Genomic DNA, 14961 nt, shown 5'->3' with positions numbered 1-14961 from the left:
CTAACATCATACCCATCTCCTTTTGTTTCCCTAGCCAAATGGACTACTAAAAGAGACTTAGCGCACAGGTTCAAATCAACGGGAATGGAGAAAGGTGTTTACTCTGTTTTCACTCCGCCGGGTTTAGCGCACAGATCTGGACCCCACAGTGTCAGTGCTGTGATGTGGCTGAGGAGTGCTGTGCATGTTGAGTAGACGAGCGAGGCGCTGAAGATGGGCAGCAAGTGCTGGCAACCAGCTAGAGAGATGAGGCAGGAAAAGAGACATGAATTTCATGGTGGGTAGGATGGGGATGGGGCACTGCTTGGGGGAAGTTGTGAAACTGGAAATGGAAGGCATTAGGCTGGAGTTTGTGAAATCAGAAGTGCCTGAGGGGTGGTGAAGGACTGTGCCAAAAGGCAGTATGAAGTGGCATGTAATGCTGAAGGGTTTGAAGTTGCCTTCAAAAAGATGGTGACATGAGGAGCAGGCATTGTGTGATGAAGGCAGTACTAGGACAGGTCGTGCAATTGTGGCTGCTGAGGTGTGCTTGGGCAGACCCTTCTCCAGGGCAAGTTGTGTGATGCAGTAGGAACCAATCTGAGAGGCCACTTGCGTTGGGAGAGGCTGGGGTCACACTCTGCAGTGATGGGCATTAAGGGAAGTTTGGCAGGGACAATCGGCCCTTGGGAATGAGAAGTTGTGCCGGGGGAGGTTGCAAAATCAGCAGCAGGGTTTACGGAAAAGGACTGGCAATTTCTCAGCCTGTGTCACCCCAAGCAACAGTACGGCATCTTCTACACAGACTGTGAAACTAGAGCATCCCAAGGATGGATGCAGGTGGGAAGTGAAGCAACAGTGCAGGAGACAAAATATAATTTTGGACAGAAAGTTTTTGCTTTTTTAGTATTGTTAGACTGGCTGAAGAAGGGAGAAGTGGTAAAAATGCATTTCTTAAGACGTGACAATGACAGGTTCTGTACAGAGAGGGAAAGGGGAAGTAGTTCAGATCTAAGTGACCACACACAACAAACTAAATGTTTCCTCCAGAGAGTGATTCACTGGCTCTCAGACATTACATTGACCATGGCTTTTTAAACAGTGCCTAAATAGCCCGGCACTACAGTGCTGACATGAGCAATGACATGAGCATTTCATCTGGACCACAGGTCACAGGATTCAGGTTATAATTTTCCCCAGCAGATCCATACCAGGCAGCTGCTGCAAATCAGCCACTGAAGTTACAAGGAATTCACAAAAAGGTGAGAAATTCTTAGATGACTATCTTTGCCATTGCACTTTGTCTGAAGTTTTCTGTCATGCTTTTGCAGAGATGGAATGGGACAGGAGGAGAAAAAAAAAACTGGAAGAAAGGAAATCACACATTTCCTTCTCCTGAGGGTTAGAAATTGGCTATAGACACATAACTGTCTTGATCATTTTCAAGTTAGGGAAAGCTTCATTCTGGTGAGCTATTTTCATGAACAAGTGCTATTGTATTGCTTTAAATACACCTCTGTAATAGAAGATGCCACTATTCAGAGACCTAGCATTAGAAGTTTTCATCTTAGATGATCTGTTAGGATTAGCCAAGAAAACACAACAGCTTAACTTTATATCCATACTCTAAAATGACTTTGTGGTGTCAAGGCTGTTTAGACTGACATCTGCCACAAGAACCATGTGCTACTCAGCTTGTAAACCACAGGCAGGATGTTTAATTTCAAGGGAGTGAAAGGTCATGTAGACTCAGTTTGCTGCTGTTTGATGCAAGCTTTCACTAATAAGTTTTATTAAGGAAGTAGACTCTTATAAAAGTATATAAGAAAGTTACTTTTTTGGTCTTCTTTTCCACAGTCTACAGAAGTCAAAGAAAGATTTCTTCACTTCCATTCCAGTGGAATGAAAAATTATTGATGTTTTGTCATCTATCCACAGGACTTCCCTTACAGCTTGTACCTGGCAGTCTTTATGCATATACTATCAATGGCATAAGGCCATGGCATTTAACATTAGGAAAATCTGCTTGATCAGCTTAAGTTAGACAGCTAATTGCCTGCCATTGTCTGAATTTTCAGCACAGACAGACACATCTCTGGAGGATGAGGTGAAATGCCTTTTGGAGACAATTGCAGCAGGGAGGTTGAATGACTGCTTTCCTAAAACAGGCACCTGGTCAGAAGGCTGGAGTGGGCTTAGAGAGAGCTAAGTGACACTCAAATGTTTGGGTCCTCTTTAAACCAATTAAAAGTTTGCTTCAGGTCACACAGACAGATTTTGGCAGAGGAGAGTACTGCATTGAATCTCCTAAAGGCTAGGAAAGCATTTAACCACTGGATCTTCCTTTCTCCTCACAGCAGACTCAGATCACAGAATTAGAGGCTGCTTCAGCTACTTTCCACAGCGAATCAAGGTCTGACAATTTTTCATTGTGAGAGTCCTGCTGCCACCCAAAAAGCAGATAGAGAGGAAGCGAACAAAGTTATAAGGCTGTATCTTTTCAATTTGCTTGTTATAAATGTTCAGGGAGGCCGAGGCTTGCTAGTGTTGTTGGTCAGGCAGTATGCTACCCTCCCCAGGTAAGGAAAGAGAACGTGAGTTTTGACTCGGGGATGTTCCACGCAGGGCTTACACACCTGTTGTGAAACACACTGTGCTGAAACAGAAATTCTGTGTGTTCAGAAGGAGATGATGATTTTTGTTTTCCGTAGTCCCTTTCAGTATGCACTTAAATTCTTTCTTTAGAGACCATTGGTCTCTGAAGTCTTAACACTAGAAGCATATGATGTCACTTAATAGCTGTGGATGGAAATATCCATCTTCCTAAAAAGAATATAGTGCAGTGCCAGAAGTTCCCTGTTTTTAGTAAACCCTAAAGGTTTCTCATCCTGCAAGCTGTGATGAAGTTAAGAGTGGAATTCACCTCAGATCCCTTTGGCTGTCTGCACATTAAACCTCTTGCTAAAGTTGGCACTCTGCAATGTATCAGCTGTCAGGAAAGACAGGCAGGTGATTGCATGCCTCTCTTAGACACCTATCTTGGGGAAAAAATACATGAATCCTGGAGGTATTCATAAACCTCCATTAATTCAAATTGAAGCTTTAATGGTTATATTACATGAGATGTCTGCATTTTTAATGGAGAAAGCTAGGAGCAATTGTCCCAGTTGGACGCCCAACCAAGCATGTGCCTGCCACAGGCTAATGCAGCAAGATTGTCTCCCCTGTCCCAGGCCATCAGCTGGGCAAGGAAACCATCTGCATCATGCATTTATCTTGTCTTGGTCGATGTAATACTGAAGAGGGTGTGTTTGGAGTGGCAAGATGAAACAATGATGATTCAATTTGTAACACTTCACTTGTTAAGGTAATCTATCTGCAAGCATGTTGCAGCATTTTACAAAGAGGGAAGAAACCATTGTGCCAGTTCAATGATTCACCTCTTCCCAGCTCTCCCCATTTTGACTTGTTCCTTTCTCCTTTTTAACTATCTCTTGCTGCTGTCTTTCAAGGCACTTCTCCACCTTTCCAAGTCTAAATAGCTGGTGGTCAAAGATGATAAGGGTCACGCTGTTTGACCTCATCAGACCAAAAAAAAAAAAAGGTGTGAATTCTACTTTTGGGCTTCATGTTTTGTTTTAGTTTGCTTGGTTGGTTGGTTGGTTAGTTGGCTTGGTTTGGAATCTTTTGCAAGATTCTCATTCAGATCCCAGTATCATGGGGAAAGGAGGAGGATGAACTCAGGGAACAGGGTGAAATGATTATTTAACATTTATTAAATATTTATCTCAACATGAGCCAGCAATGTGCACTTGCAGCCCATAAAGCCAACCATCTAGGGTTGCATCAAAAGCTGCATGACCAGCAGGTTGAGGGAGGTGATTCTCCCCACTGCTCCATTCTTGTGACACCCCACCTGGAGCGCTGTGTTCAGCTCTGGAGCCCACAACGTAAGACAGACATGGACCTGTTGGAGCCGGTCCAGAGGAGGCCATGAGGATGCTCAGAGGTCTGGAACATCTCTGCTAAGGAGACAGACTGAGACAGCTGCAGTTGCAGCCTGAGGAAGAGAAGGTTCTGGGAAGACCTTACAATAGCCTTCCAGTATCTGAAGGGGGCTACAGGAAAGCTGGGGAGGAACTCTTTGTCAGGGAGTGTAGTGACAGGACAAGGGGCAAGGGCTTTAAACTAAAAGACAGTGGATTTAGATTAGATATAAGGAAGAAATTCTTTACTCAGAGTGTGGTGAGGCACTGGAACAGGTTGCCTGGAGAAGCTGTGGATGTCCCAACTCTGGAAGTGTTCAAGGCCAGGTTGGATGGGGCTTTGAGCAACCTGGTCTAGTGGGAGGTGTCCCTGCCTATGGAAGGGGAGAGTGAAACTATATGATCTCTGAGGTTCCTTCCAACCCAAACCATCTGTGATTCTATGAATTCCAGTATCCTGTGAGGGTCAGCCACTTTGTCCCACATATGGTTCTTACAGTTTCTCTCTGAGAAGGAAATTATTAAGGGCTGCCTCTGTCAGACTGAATTGCTTATTGTTTGTACATAGGACTCAAGAACAAACCAATCATATTAAACTATACCTTATTAAAATCTAAATCAGTCATCAACATAAAAAACTAAAAGCTATTTTGAGTACTCTCTACTATGTTTTCTGCACATATGTGTAGGACAAAACTTAATCGTCTGTAATACTGCTTAAACTTGTATACTGATTGCCCGCAACTTTTACACACTTTTGGCAAAATTCGTCTCACTTAATCCTAGCAGCATGAAGAAAAGACAATTATACCAGAGTTGTTAACGCTGGGTTCCCTTTTTATTCAGAGAAGAAAAAGATGTACTTTTCAGGCATGATTTATCTGAGTTACTGTTGCTCGTTTTAAGATATTTGTTTCCCATTACTGACAATAAAAAGACCTCACAACATGAATCAAAAAAAGTGACAAACACATTGTAATTTAACTTGTCCTACATGTCATATGGAATGTGGCCTCAGATGCAATGCTTTGAGCAGTGCCTTAAAACACTGCACTTCAAGTCCAACCACAGCAATCCCTCCTTGAATCTAGCTCTGGCTACAAAGAATGAGAACAACTCTGGAAACACCACCAAGTTATCAAGAGGGAAAGTCACATGAGATTTACTGCCTCTCTCTGCTTACAGGTCTGTGTGAAATCACTCATAATGAATACTTCAGCTACATCATTCTTCCTTCCAAATGCAGACAGCCAGACTCAAGGAGCTAATCACAGTGGTGCTGCAGGAAAGGCAGAGCCATCTTATGCTGTCCTCAAGTTCATGGAGAGCTTCTGCCTCATCAGTGCTGCCTGTGGGATGGTGGGAAACGGCATGGTCATATGGTACCTTGGCTTCCGCATCCGCAGAAACCACTTCACTGTCTACATCCTAAACCTGGCTGCTGCCGACTTTGGGTATCTGCTCTGCATTGCCATCGAGACAGTCAAGTACTTGATGCAGTTCAACGTGGGGGTGCAGTTTGGGATATTCCTCTTCCTGGATCTTTTCATGTATGGGACTGGCTTGTATCTCCTGACGGCCATCAGCATTGAGAGGTGCCTGTCCGTCCTCTGTCCAATATGGTGCCGAAGCCACCGCCCAAAGCACTTGTCCAGCATCATTGCTGGTCTGCTCTGGGGTCTCTCCCTGCTGCTGAACACACTCGGATATGTATTGTGTACCATTCACCCCTCCAGCAGCTGCTGGCCCCTGCTCATCACCATTGGAGTCTTGGATTTCCTCTTCTGCACACCCCTTATGCTGCTCTTCAGCCTGACCCTCTTCCTCAGAGTCAAGTGCAGCTCCCAGCACTTCCGAACGGGCAGGCTCTTCACCGTCATCATGCTCACTGTCCTCTTCTTCCTCATTTTTGCTGTGCCTCTGAGTGTCCTGATCCTCTTTGATTTCTTGGGCTACAAATTTCTCTACTCCCCTGAGATTGGCTTTGTGCTGTCCTGCGTGAATAGCAGCCTCAACCCAGTCATTTACTTCCTTGTGGGGAGCTACAGGGATCGGAGAATCAAGTTTGCCCTAAGGCTGGCATTCCAGAGGGCATTTGAAGATTCAGCAGATGACAAAGATGAACGGGAAACCCGTGACACGGTAACTATGTCCTCCTAATACCCTGCTGTGCCTAATACAGTGACAGTGCTCTGGAGTTGAGGGCTGACTGCTTACAGAACTGAAGAACTTTGAGGTATTCGGTGAAGGCGGATCATCTCATCTAACCTTCAATGCCTTCATTGGAGATGTCTATCCTTTCACTAGTTATTTGAAGCTCCATCTGTATTAGGACTACACTGAAAGTGCCTATTTATTTTCAGTGACTATTAAATTATTTCGCTTTGATAAGGTGAAATGTCTTGATGCCTGTATTTCATTAGTGCAATCCCATCCAGAGGTTACAGCTCACTCAATAAAGGTCCATCTTTCAGAGCAAAACAAAATTGACATTCATAAATAGTCACTTTTTTACTCAGATCTCTGAAGATGATACAGGATTCATCCTCCTCCTTTGAAATCAACCAAGAATTTCCTGTAAGACAGTCTATCTCCCTTAATTTTAAGTACTTGTATCTCAGCAACACATGCGGCCTTTTGTGGCTCGTAGAGTGCATGATTCTTTGCTTCCTAATGTAAGCATTTCAAATAGTGAAATGCTTTGTGCTCCAGAAGTCCCTTTCTTCTATTAACTAGGGAGCGTTTCATACCACAGAGTTGTGATGTAGTAGAAAAGGGCTCCAACCCCTACCAACCTTCTTTGCAACTTCATGCACTGAGTTGCATGCTCTGTTTTCTTGCATTTCAAAGAAATACAGAGCTGGAGTTGCATATTATTTTAGCTTCCTCCAACACTGCATTTAACTACAACATACATTGGGTTGTTATTTCTTCCTTTAAGAATGACAGATGATAAGAACCCAAGACCTCTAACATTTCCTGACCTACTGTTAGAAGTAAGTTCAAGGATAAGGAAAAAATAGGAAACAGAAGAAAGTTAAATAAATAACTGTATACCTAATTCCTGGAGATGCAAGATACGATTATTTGAAATGTTGGACTATCAGACTGCCCAATATTTGCTCTTTCAACTTAAATTGATGGAAGAGGGCAACACAAGTAATTTTCTTTGAAAAACCTTATAGGCTTCCTCTTCATGCATTCATCTGCAAATATGTTTCTAAAGGAAATTTGCATTCTTCTCCTGTCTATTCTCTTTTCTCTGTCCATTTGTCTTTTTATTAATATTGAAAAACAACAATTAAAAACAGTGGTCACCCTAATGTCTGTGGCTGCTTTTTGCTTCCCATTTACAGTTCCTGAAAGCTGAAAATTGAGTTCCATTTCTATTACTCTTTAATTTTTAATGCTATTTTTCTGCAACTTACACATAGTTGATTCAGATTAGGTCTATGCCATCAATTATTTTTAGTAAGATTTTTTGTTCTTCCAACCTCTACTGGAGGTGGGAAGAGACTATCCATTTATCAGAATACATGTTAAAATGTTTTCCTTTTAATATCTGTAATGATTTTCTCATTGGGAGAACAGAAATTCATTTCCTTTATTATTAAAAATGTTACAAGCCTTTCAGAAAAATAAAGGAAAGCAAGTTCTATTAAAAACTAAACATTTCTGTGCTCAGAAGAAGACATCAACTGATAAAAACATATAGCATATAAACCGTGAAAAATTTTCCATCCTGACAGTTTGTCCCTTAAACATACCCATCATGAAGACACGTGGCATTTAGTGTGAACACACCTTTTACATCCAACCCTGGGCATTTAAAGGTGACGCCTGGATATAAATGACAACTGTAAACACCCTCGACCATGCATGGTATGAGACAAGCTCTCTCTGAGGTGCCATCTGCCAGATATTTGCAGTGCATTTCCTGTGGTCCAAAAGAAGACAGTGATAGGATCTGCAATGACATGGGGAACATTTGCAGGATCTTCCACCCTGAACTAACACCAAGACAGCCAACTCAGCCTACCAGGGAGGATGTAATCAGCATCTGAATTAAATTTGTCCTCTGGATTGCTTAGTGTCTCTCAGGAAAGACCCCCAAGGCACCCAGAAGATCAGTGGTCGTGCATGAGGACAATACACTCTTCAGGGGCCACCAGTACTGAAAAAAGCCCAGAGTTCTGCCTCCCTGGGGACAACTGGAAGGAGACAGCCAGCCCAGGGTGTAAGTTTTGAGTGTTCTCCTCAACATGGCCTAAATGCCAGCAGCATGAGGTGACTGTGAGGGATGGCATCACCTGTTCCTTAACAGCAGCAAACCTAACTCCACTCCTCTTAGAAGACCTTGACACCAGAGTTTGTAAATGATCTCCATTTTCTCATTGATTTCAGCAGAAGGCACACACACTACTGTTAGTATTTCTGCAGCGCAGTTAAGGCCTGGAGGAAGGGATCTGTATGGTCATGGGCACACTTCAGAACAGTTCAGTTTTCACCATGTGCAGGAAAGTGAAAAAGACTCTCTGGTGCCTTGATTTGGTTCCCTTTCCCAAGCCTCTGTCCCCTAGCAGTTATCCCTATCCACCCCTTCAAGCAGCAACTCCCTTCTCCACCCAGATTTTCTACAACAGCCAGCCTACTTCCCTCCCTCGTCCCAGCCTATCTCACACATCTCAAAGGAGCAGCCTTCCCATTGCAGTTTTCCCCAACACCAGATGCCAAATTCCCGTTCTTGCACCTTTCATGGAGATTCACAGGAAGGAAGGGGCAGCAGTTAGAGAGAGCGAAGGCTATGTCCTCCTTGGAGGAGGAGCGTCAGGGTCAGCTATCTAGGGGTACAAGGAGGGGCAGGTGCCTCTAGATTTCTTTTGCAGTGCTTAGGTGCATGAGCTCACAGCCAAGTGGTGTCTCACAACCCACAGAGCAACTTGGGATCAGGCACAAAAAAGAGCAGAGGTGGTACAACAGCGCCAACATGTTTGCTAGTGAGAATGTTACAGAAACCTCACTGCAGGCCCTACAGATTGTATGCATTAAAAGCTTAACCGCCAAAGACAGTCACCCAATCCTGCCCAGGCTGGAAAAAGACAGTATTTCAAAGTGGCAAGAAGTTGTAGATACAGGACTCAGTCTGATCCTAAACTCTGTTTAATTTGGACTAAGAGAGGTGACAAAGTCAGGTAATCACAACATCAGAACATCTTTTGGGGGATGATGGGGGGAGGCATATGAACAGGATTAGTGCAGTTTAAGGACATGCTCTTGCCCAAATATACATTTATGACAGAATTCTTCACTTACCCTTGAAAAGAGACGGCTAAAGGGAGACCTTACTACAGCCTTTTAATTCTTAAAGGCTAATACATTTAATACTTATAGGTAAAATGGCAAAAGAATTTTCACCAAGGCCTGTAGTGATAGGACAAGGCATAATGGATTCAAATTGAAAGAGGCTGGATTTAGGTTAGACATTAGGAAGAAGTTTTTACCACAAGGGTGGTGGACAAGGTTGTCCAAAGAGGTAGTAGATGCCCCATGCTTTTAAGTATTCAAAGCCAGGCTGACTGGGTCTTCGGGCAATCTGATATGCTCCTCTTTCCTGGCAGGGAGGGTGGATTAGATATCTTTAAAGGTCCCTTCCAACCCAAACCATTCTATGATTGATTCTATTTTCAGTCCTTTTGTGTGCCTTCAAAAAGCACCTCAACAGCTACAATGAGGCCTTTTCTCCCTCCTCTATACCCTGCTGAGGCAGCTGAGGATACATTCTGAGCATATCTCTAATAGTGTGACATATCCCTGCAGTAAAGCTGTAGGAACTCAAGTGGGGTTAATTCAGGGAATTCAGCCAAGGAAAGAGCTGCACCATGCTGTTCCATGGGCTCTTGTATACTCTCCATGGCGTCTGTCCTGTCAGAGTCAATCCTCAATAGGTCATTCACTTTGGTTAACAGAATAGATGTCATCTGAGAGTGGAAGTAAAATTGTAATGCTATTTAAGATGTTAAAATTACCACAAACATGAAAGCACACATACTATTGTTCCGCTTTTCCTATTTAGCTTAGTAAAGTACCAGTACATCTTCCCTAGAAGTGAACTGGACAGGAATTTGGACTATTTAGAAAACAAGGCAGAAAAAGTTATAGTATCTAAAAAGAAAATGTACCTTTGTCAACAAGGTGGGCTAAGGAGAGAAGTGAACCTCTGTTGGCAGGGAGAGGTGACCTTTTGTTAGACCAATCTAACTAAACTTAGCAAACCTCAGGTCACCTACTTTTGGAGAACAGCTCCTCTGAACTCAACCTGCCAACACTATTCTTTGAGGTGACTCCTCCACTGTTTCTCTACAGGAGCCGTCTCCTACCTTCAGTCTTCGTTTTACTCTTCAGAAATTACCCACATCACAACAAAACTCTTGACCCTCTTGGGCTATTCTTCATTGGGTAATGGATGAAGAAAAAAGCTACTGTTGTTTGCAGAAAGAAAATGTCTGTGGGCAATATGTGGTGACCAGCTAAAAATTTGATGGGATACGTTCGTTGAGGAGAATGTCACGCAGAATAGGAATGTATAGTGATAAGAATGTAGATCTCTCCTAGCTGATATTGCTCTCTCTATGTTTTAGATGCTAATGAGAAGGGGAATCAGAAGCAAATATAAACAAATCATGAACTATGATATGAGGATGGACTTACATGCATCTTCATTGTTAAAAGTCATTGCTTCACACATTACACATTAGGTTCTTGGGTTGGTAGACTCACCACTGGACTAGGAGGGGAACTACTGCCACCAAAATGCTAACTGGCCTCAGGGCTGATTGGCAACTACTTTTGCACATTACCTTAGTACTGTTAATTTCACAGTTTTGAAAGTAGAACAGAAGTAGTCAATTACACTAACCAGCAAGAGGAAACAGTTATGTATAGGCAGAAACCAGCACCAACAGTAGTCATGTTCAGGATGCAGACAGTGATGGGACCCCTTGCAGCACCACATCAGAAGAAGCAGGGAATAATTATTTTCCCCCATACTCAGATGAATGACTACCAAGGCATCACAAATGTATTCTGCATTGAAATAGTTGTTTTGTATTCAGCTAAACTATAGGTCACTGGCCTTTCCAAGAGCTGGATGCAGGGGACTTCTTTATAGCTTAGTCAACATGAAACATCTGCTATGAGAGGCGTTCTCAAAACACTGCTTCTCAGGGTGTTTTGTTTAGGCCCTCCCAATCCTCACGTCCTGGAACCAGCAATCCTGATCAAGCTGGAAAGAGACTGAGAGACCAGGGCACAGAAAATGGGGGGACAGGGAGAGAGAGGAAGTAGAGGTGGGACCAGAGGAGGTAGAGAGAGACACTGGGATGAGAAAAGTGGGAAGATGGAGGTAGGCAAGGAAATGTCAGGTGGGGGTGGGTTCCTCGTCCTTTCAAAGACGACAGAGCAGGACAGGTGGACACTCACCAGCCTGAACAGAGACGCGGCAATGGAGGAATGGTTCCTAACGACAGGGACACAGCCCAACCAGGCTCCTGGCCGTGAAGAGAGAGGAACCGAAGGGGAACTGCCTGAGCACCCCACGGGCTGGGGCAGGTGGCTGGGGGAAAGATCCGAGCACAAAAAGAAAGAACAACAACAGTTCAATTATGACTTGAATCAAGTGCATTCAAGAGACAGGCTGCCCTTCCTCCCTGCCCAGTACCTCAGAAGGAAGGGGCTTCCCACGGGCAGTCTTTCCTCTCTGACGGTCTCTCCCAGCAGAACTTGCAGGCTGATGCAGGTGGTGGCACACGATGAGCTCTATGCTAAGACGAAAAACTCGTCTACAAATGCACGCACGTGTGACAGGGAGATCACCGGCGGCAGGCGGGGGCCGGGAGCGAGGCCTCAGTGAGGCGGGGGCTGCCCCCTGCCGGGCACAGCCGCGCTCGGCCCGGGCAGGCCGAGGAGCGCCGGGGGGGTGGCAGGGCCGCGGTGGTGGCCGGTGCTGCGGGTACACAGGCCCTGCAGGGCCCACACTGGAGCAGGGCAGCAATGGGAGGGGAACAGAGCTTCGTAAAACAGGTGTTCAGGGCCTATAACCTGCAGTACTGCATGTAACACGCTGTGCTGCGTGTAACCTGGAGTATCGCATCTAACCGAACGTACTGCGTGTAACCTGCTGTGCTGCATGTAACCTGCCATACTGTGTGTAACACACTGTACTGCATGTAACCCCCCACACTGTGTGTAACCTGCTGTCCTCTGCGTAACCCAGCAGCCCCAGTGTACCCTGCCAGTTGCTGTGTGATCTGCCATTCCCTGTGTAACCTGCCATTCCCTCTCATAACCCGCCATTTCCTCCCCATCATCTGTGTGTAACCCACCATTCCCTGTGTAACCCAACATCCCCTCCTATGCTGCTGATGAGAGAGGACTCTGGGGCAAGGGAATGAAGCTGGGCTGAGAAGAAGGGGCAGGAAAGGCATTGTTCTAAATGTTGTAGCCAGCAGGACCAGGGAGGTGGTCATCCCCCTATACTCTGCTCTGATGAGGCTGCACCTCAAGCGCTGTGTTCAGTTTGGGCCCCTCACTACAAGAAAGACATCAAGATCCTGGAGTGTGTCCAGAGAAGGGCTATGAAGCTGGTGAAGGGCCTGGAACACAAATCATGAAGTGCAGCTGAGGGAACTGGGGGTGTTTAGTCTGGAGAGGAGGAGGCTCAGGGGAGACCTTATTGCTCTCTACAAATACCTGGAAGGAAGTGGTTGGGAGCTGGGGGTTGGCCTCTTCTTGCAGATAACCAGTGATAGGACTAGAGGGAATGGCCTCAAGTTGCGCCAGGAGAGGTTCAGGCTGGAAATTAGCAGATACTTCTCAGAAAGAGTGGTCAGGCATTGGAACGGGTTGCCCAGGGAGGTGGTGTAGTCACTGTCCCTGGGGGTGTTTAAGAAAAGATTGGATGTGGTGCTTAGAGACATGGTTTAGTGGGTGATATTGGTGGTAGGGGGATGTTTGGACAAGATGATCTTGGAGGTCTTCTCCAACCTTAATGATTCTATGATTTTGATTGCAAATAAATCAAATTAATTTCCCTCACGTAGAATCTGGTTTGTTCATGTTGGTAATTGGTAAGGGGTCTCTCTGCCTTTACCTCAACCCACAGGCTTTCTCCTTATGCTGGTGAGGAGGGGGAGCGAGTGTGCAGCTGGGGGACCTTGGCCTTCAGCCAAGGCTAGCCCACCCCAATAGAGAAGCCCACTGTAGAGAGCACAGGCAGCTGGAGTCAGCCAGAGCCAGCTGAGAGCAAGAGACGGGGAAGGAAGGGCCACAGGGAGAGCTGGGAGACAAGTGGAAAGAGAACACTGTCAAGTTGAGCCCAGGCAGAAGTGGGAGGTGGTTCAGCGAGCAACAAAGTGAAGTCATGGAAAGAAAGAGTTCCTCCTGTTGTTTTTGTTTTTGTTTTTGTTTTTGTTTTTGTTTAATCAGCTGTGGAAGGATACAAGGCATAGAGGGCAGTGTTGGAGGGTGAGGAAGAAAAAGGCAGCAGAGCAGCCATTTCAGACAGGAACAGAGACTGTGTCCTGCCCTCCTTTCCATCCATTCCCAAGACACTGCAGGCTGAATTGCATCCTTATGGGAACTGGATTGAAGTGTAATGGCCACGCAGTCCCAGTATGTCCCAGTAAATGCTTGCAATTCTTGCTGGAAGATTTCTCTCAGCTACCGACAATCAGAACTCCTTTTCTGGGAAAAGCAGCCAAATCCTCTAAGGGAACATCCTATCTGGGCTGTGCAAGATCAAACACATCTTTAGAGCATGGTCTGGTTCCTGAGCTGATCATGCTTCATGACTTCTAATCTTCTCTGGATAGAGGAAATGACTAATGAAAAGAAACTTCATAAGATAAACAGTTATAGAAAAAAAATCTTTTTTTTTTCCTGCCAGATATTTCTATTTTATATAGATTGTTTCTGTCTTAGTAATTAAATGAATATTAGCACCTATATAATTGTTTTGTTTTGCATTTTTATTGTTCTCCATTCTTAATTGATGAATCTCATGGATATTTGGCAATATTGTTTTCTCCATCTTAAAAAATACATCTTGTTATCTCAGATATTATGCCTATTTCACAACAAATGCCTTAGGATGTGTTTCCATCCATAGCTGTGCTTTGCATCAGAACACCAATATACTATTTATGGGAAGTTCCTGTCAAAAAGATGGGATCTGAGAAGAATGAGGAATACTTATTGCACAATGTGTAGTAGAGGAATTAATACATGAATTATTGTTAAAGACAGCACTAACGATAAGGCAAATTGTAATGAAAAGACACAAAGGGAAGAATGAAGATAGGAGAAGGAAACTGAACTGCATAATTTTTTTTTTATGTAAGATGCAAGAAAAATCTTCAAGTCAGACTAAGCTGAAAAAGGACAGAAAATAGAATTTTATTTTATTTTATTTTATTTTTATTTTATTTTATTTTCGTACAGCTAATTCCAGCCTTGTTAGTCCAGTATTTAACAGCTGCATTTGCTTTTTGGCAGGTGAATAACACAAGGTCCAGAGATACTGCCCGTACCTACAAATCCTCTCTCACTTATATCCCAAAACCACCATAAGAAACAGCAATACTTCTATTTTTATGGTGATTTTCTATTGTTGAAGAAAACTTCAATTAGAAATAAATTAAATCTATCTGGGATGATATAAATTTGTCTTTAGCCTTTTCACAGTAGGAGTTAGGTGACTGGACTTTGGGTTCTTGCAATGCAGGAATTGCTAGCATGTCAGGTAACCCCACTATAACCACAGGGATCCAGTAAATACAACCAGTGGAGCTGAGAGTGTGACTAAAGGGGAGAGGACAGCAAGCAGATATCACAGCTTCTAGAGATGTCTCTGCTAAAAAAAATATTGTACTCAATCATCAAATGTTCTCCAAATTCTGTTAACTGACATGAAACAGCTTCAGTGAAATTGCTGACCTGT

The 14961-nt window shown here is 44.1% G+C and overlaps 1 protein-coding gene across 1 annotated transcript; it reads left to right on the top strand.

Annotated features, from left to right (window-relative positions):
* Positions 1 to 310: 310 nt before the first annotated feature.
* LOC106029319 (proto-oncogene Mas-like) lies at positions 311 to 7813 on the top strand. The gene is made up of 2 exons (XM_013170587.3): positions 311 to 1241; positions 5151 to 7813. Exon 2 carries the CDS (start codon positions 5172 to 5174, stop codon positions 6123 to 6125), a length of 954 nt encoding a protein of 317 aa, XP_013026041.1. The 5' UTR covers positions 311 to 1241; positions 5151 to 5171; the 3' UTR covers positions 6126 to 7813.
* The last annotated feature ends 7148 nt before the right edge of the window (positions 7814 to 14961 follow it).

The sequence above is a fragment of the Anser cygnoides genome, chromosome 5 (assembly GCF_040182565.1).
Source record: "Anser cygnoides isolate HZ-2024a breed goose chromosome 5, Taihu_goose_T2T_genome, whole genome shotgun sequence".
In the NCBI taxonomy this organism is placed as follows: Eukaryota; Metazoa; Chordata; class Aves; order Anseriformes; family Anatidae; genus Anser; species Anser cygnoides.
The sequence above is the reverse complement of the archived record's forward strand: the minus strand, read 5'-3'. Positions and strand labels throughout refer to the sequence as shown.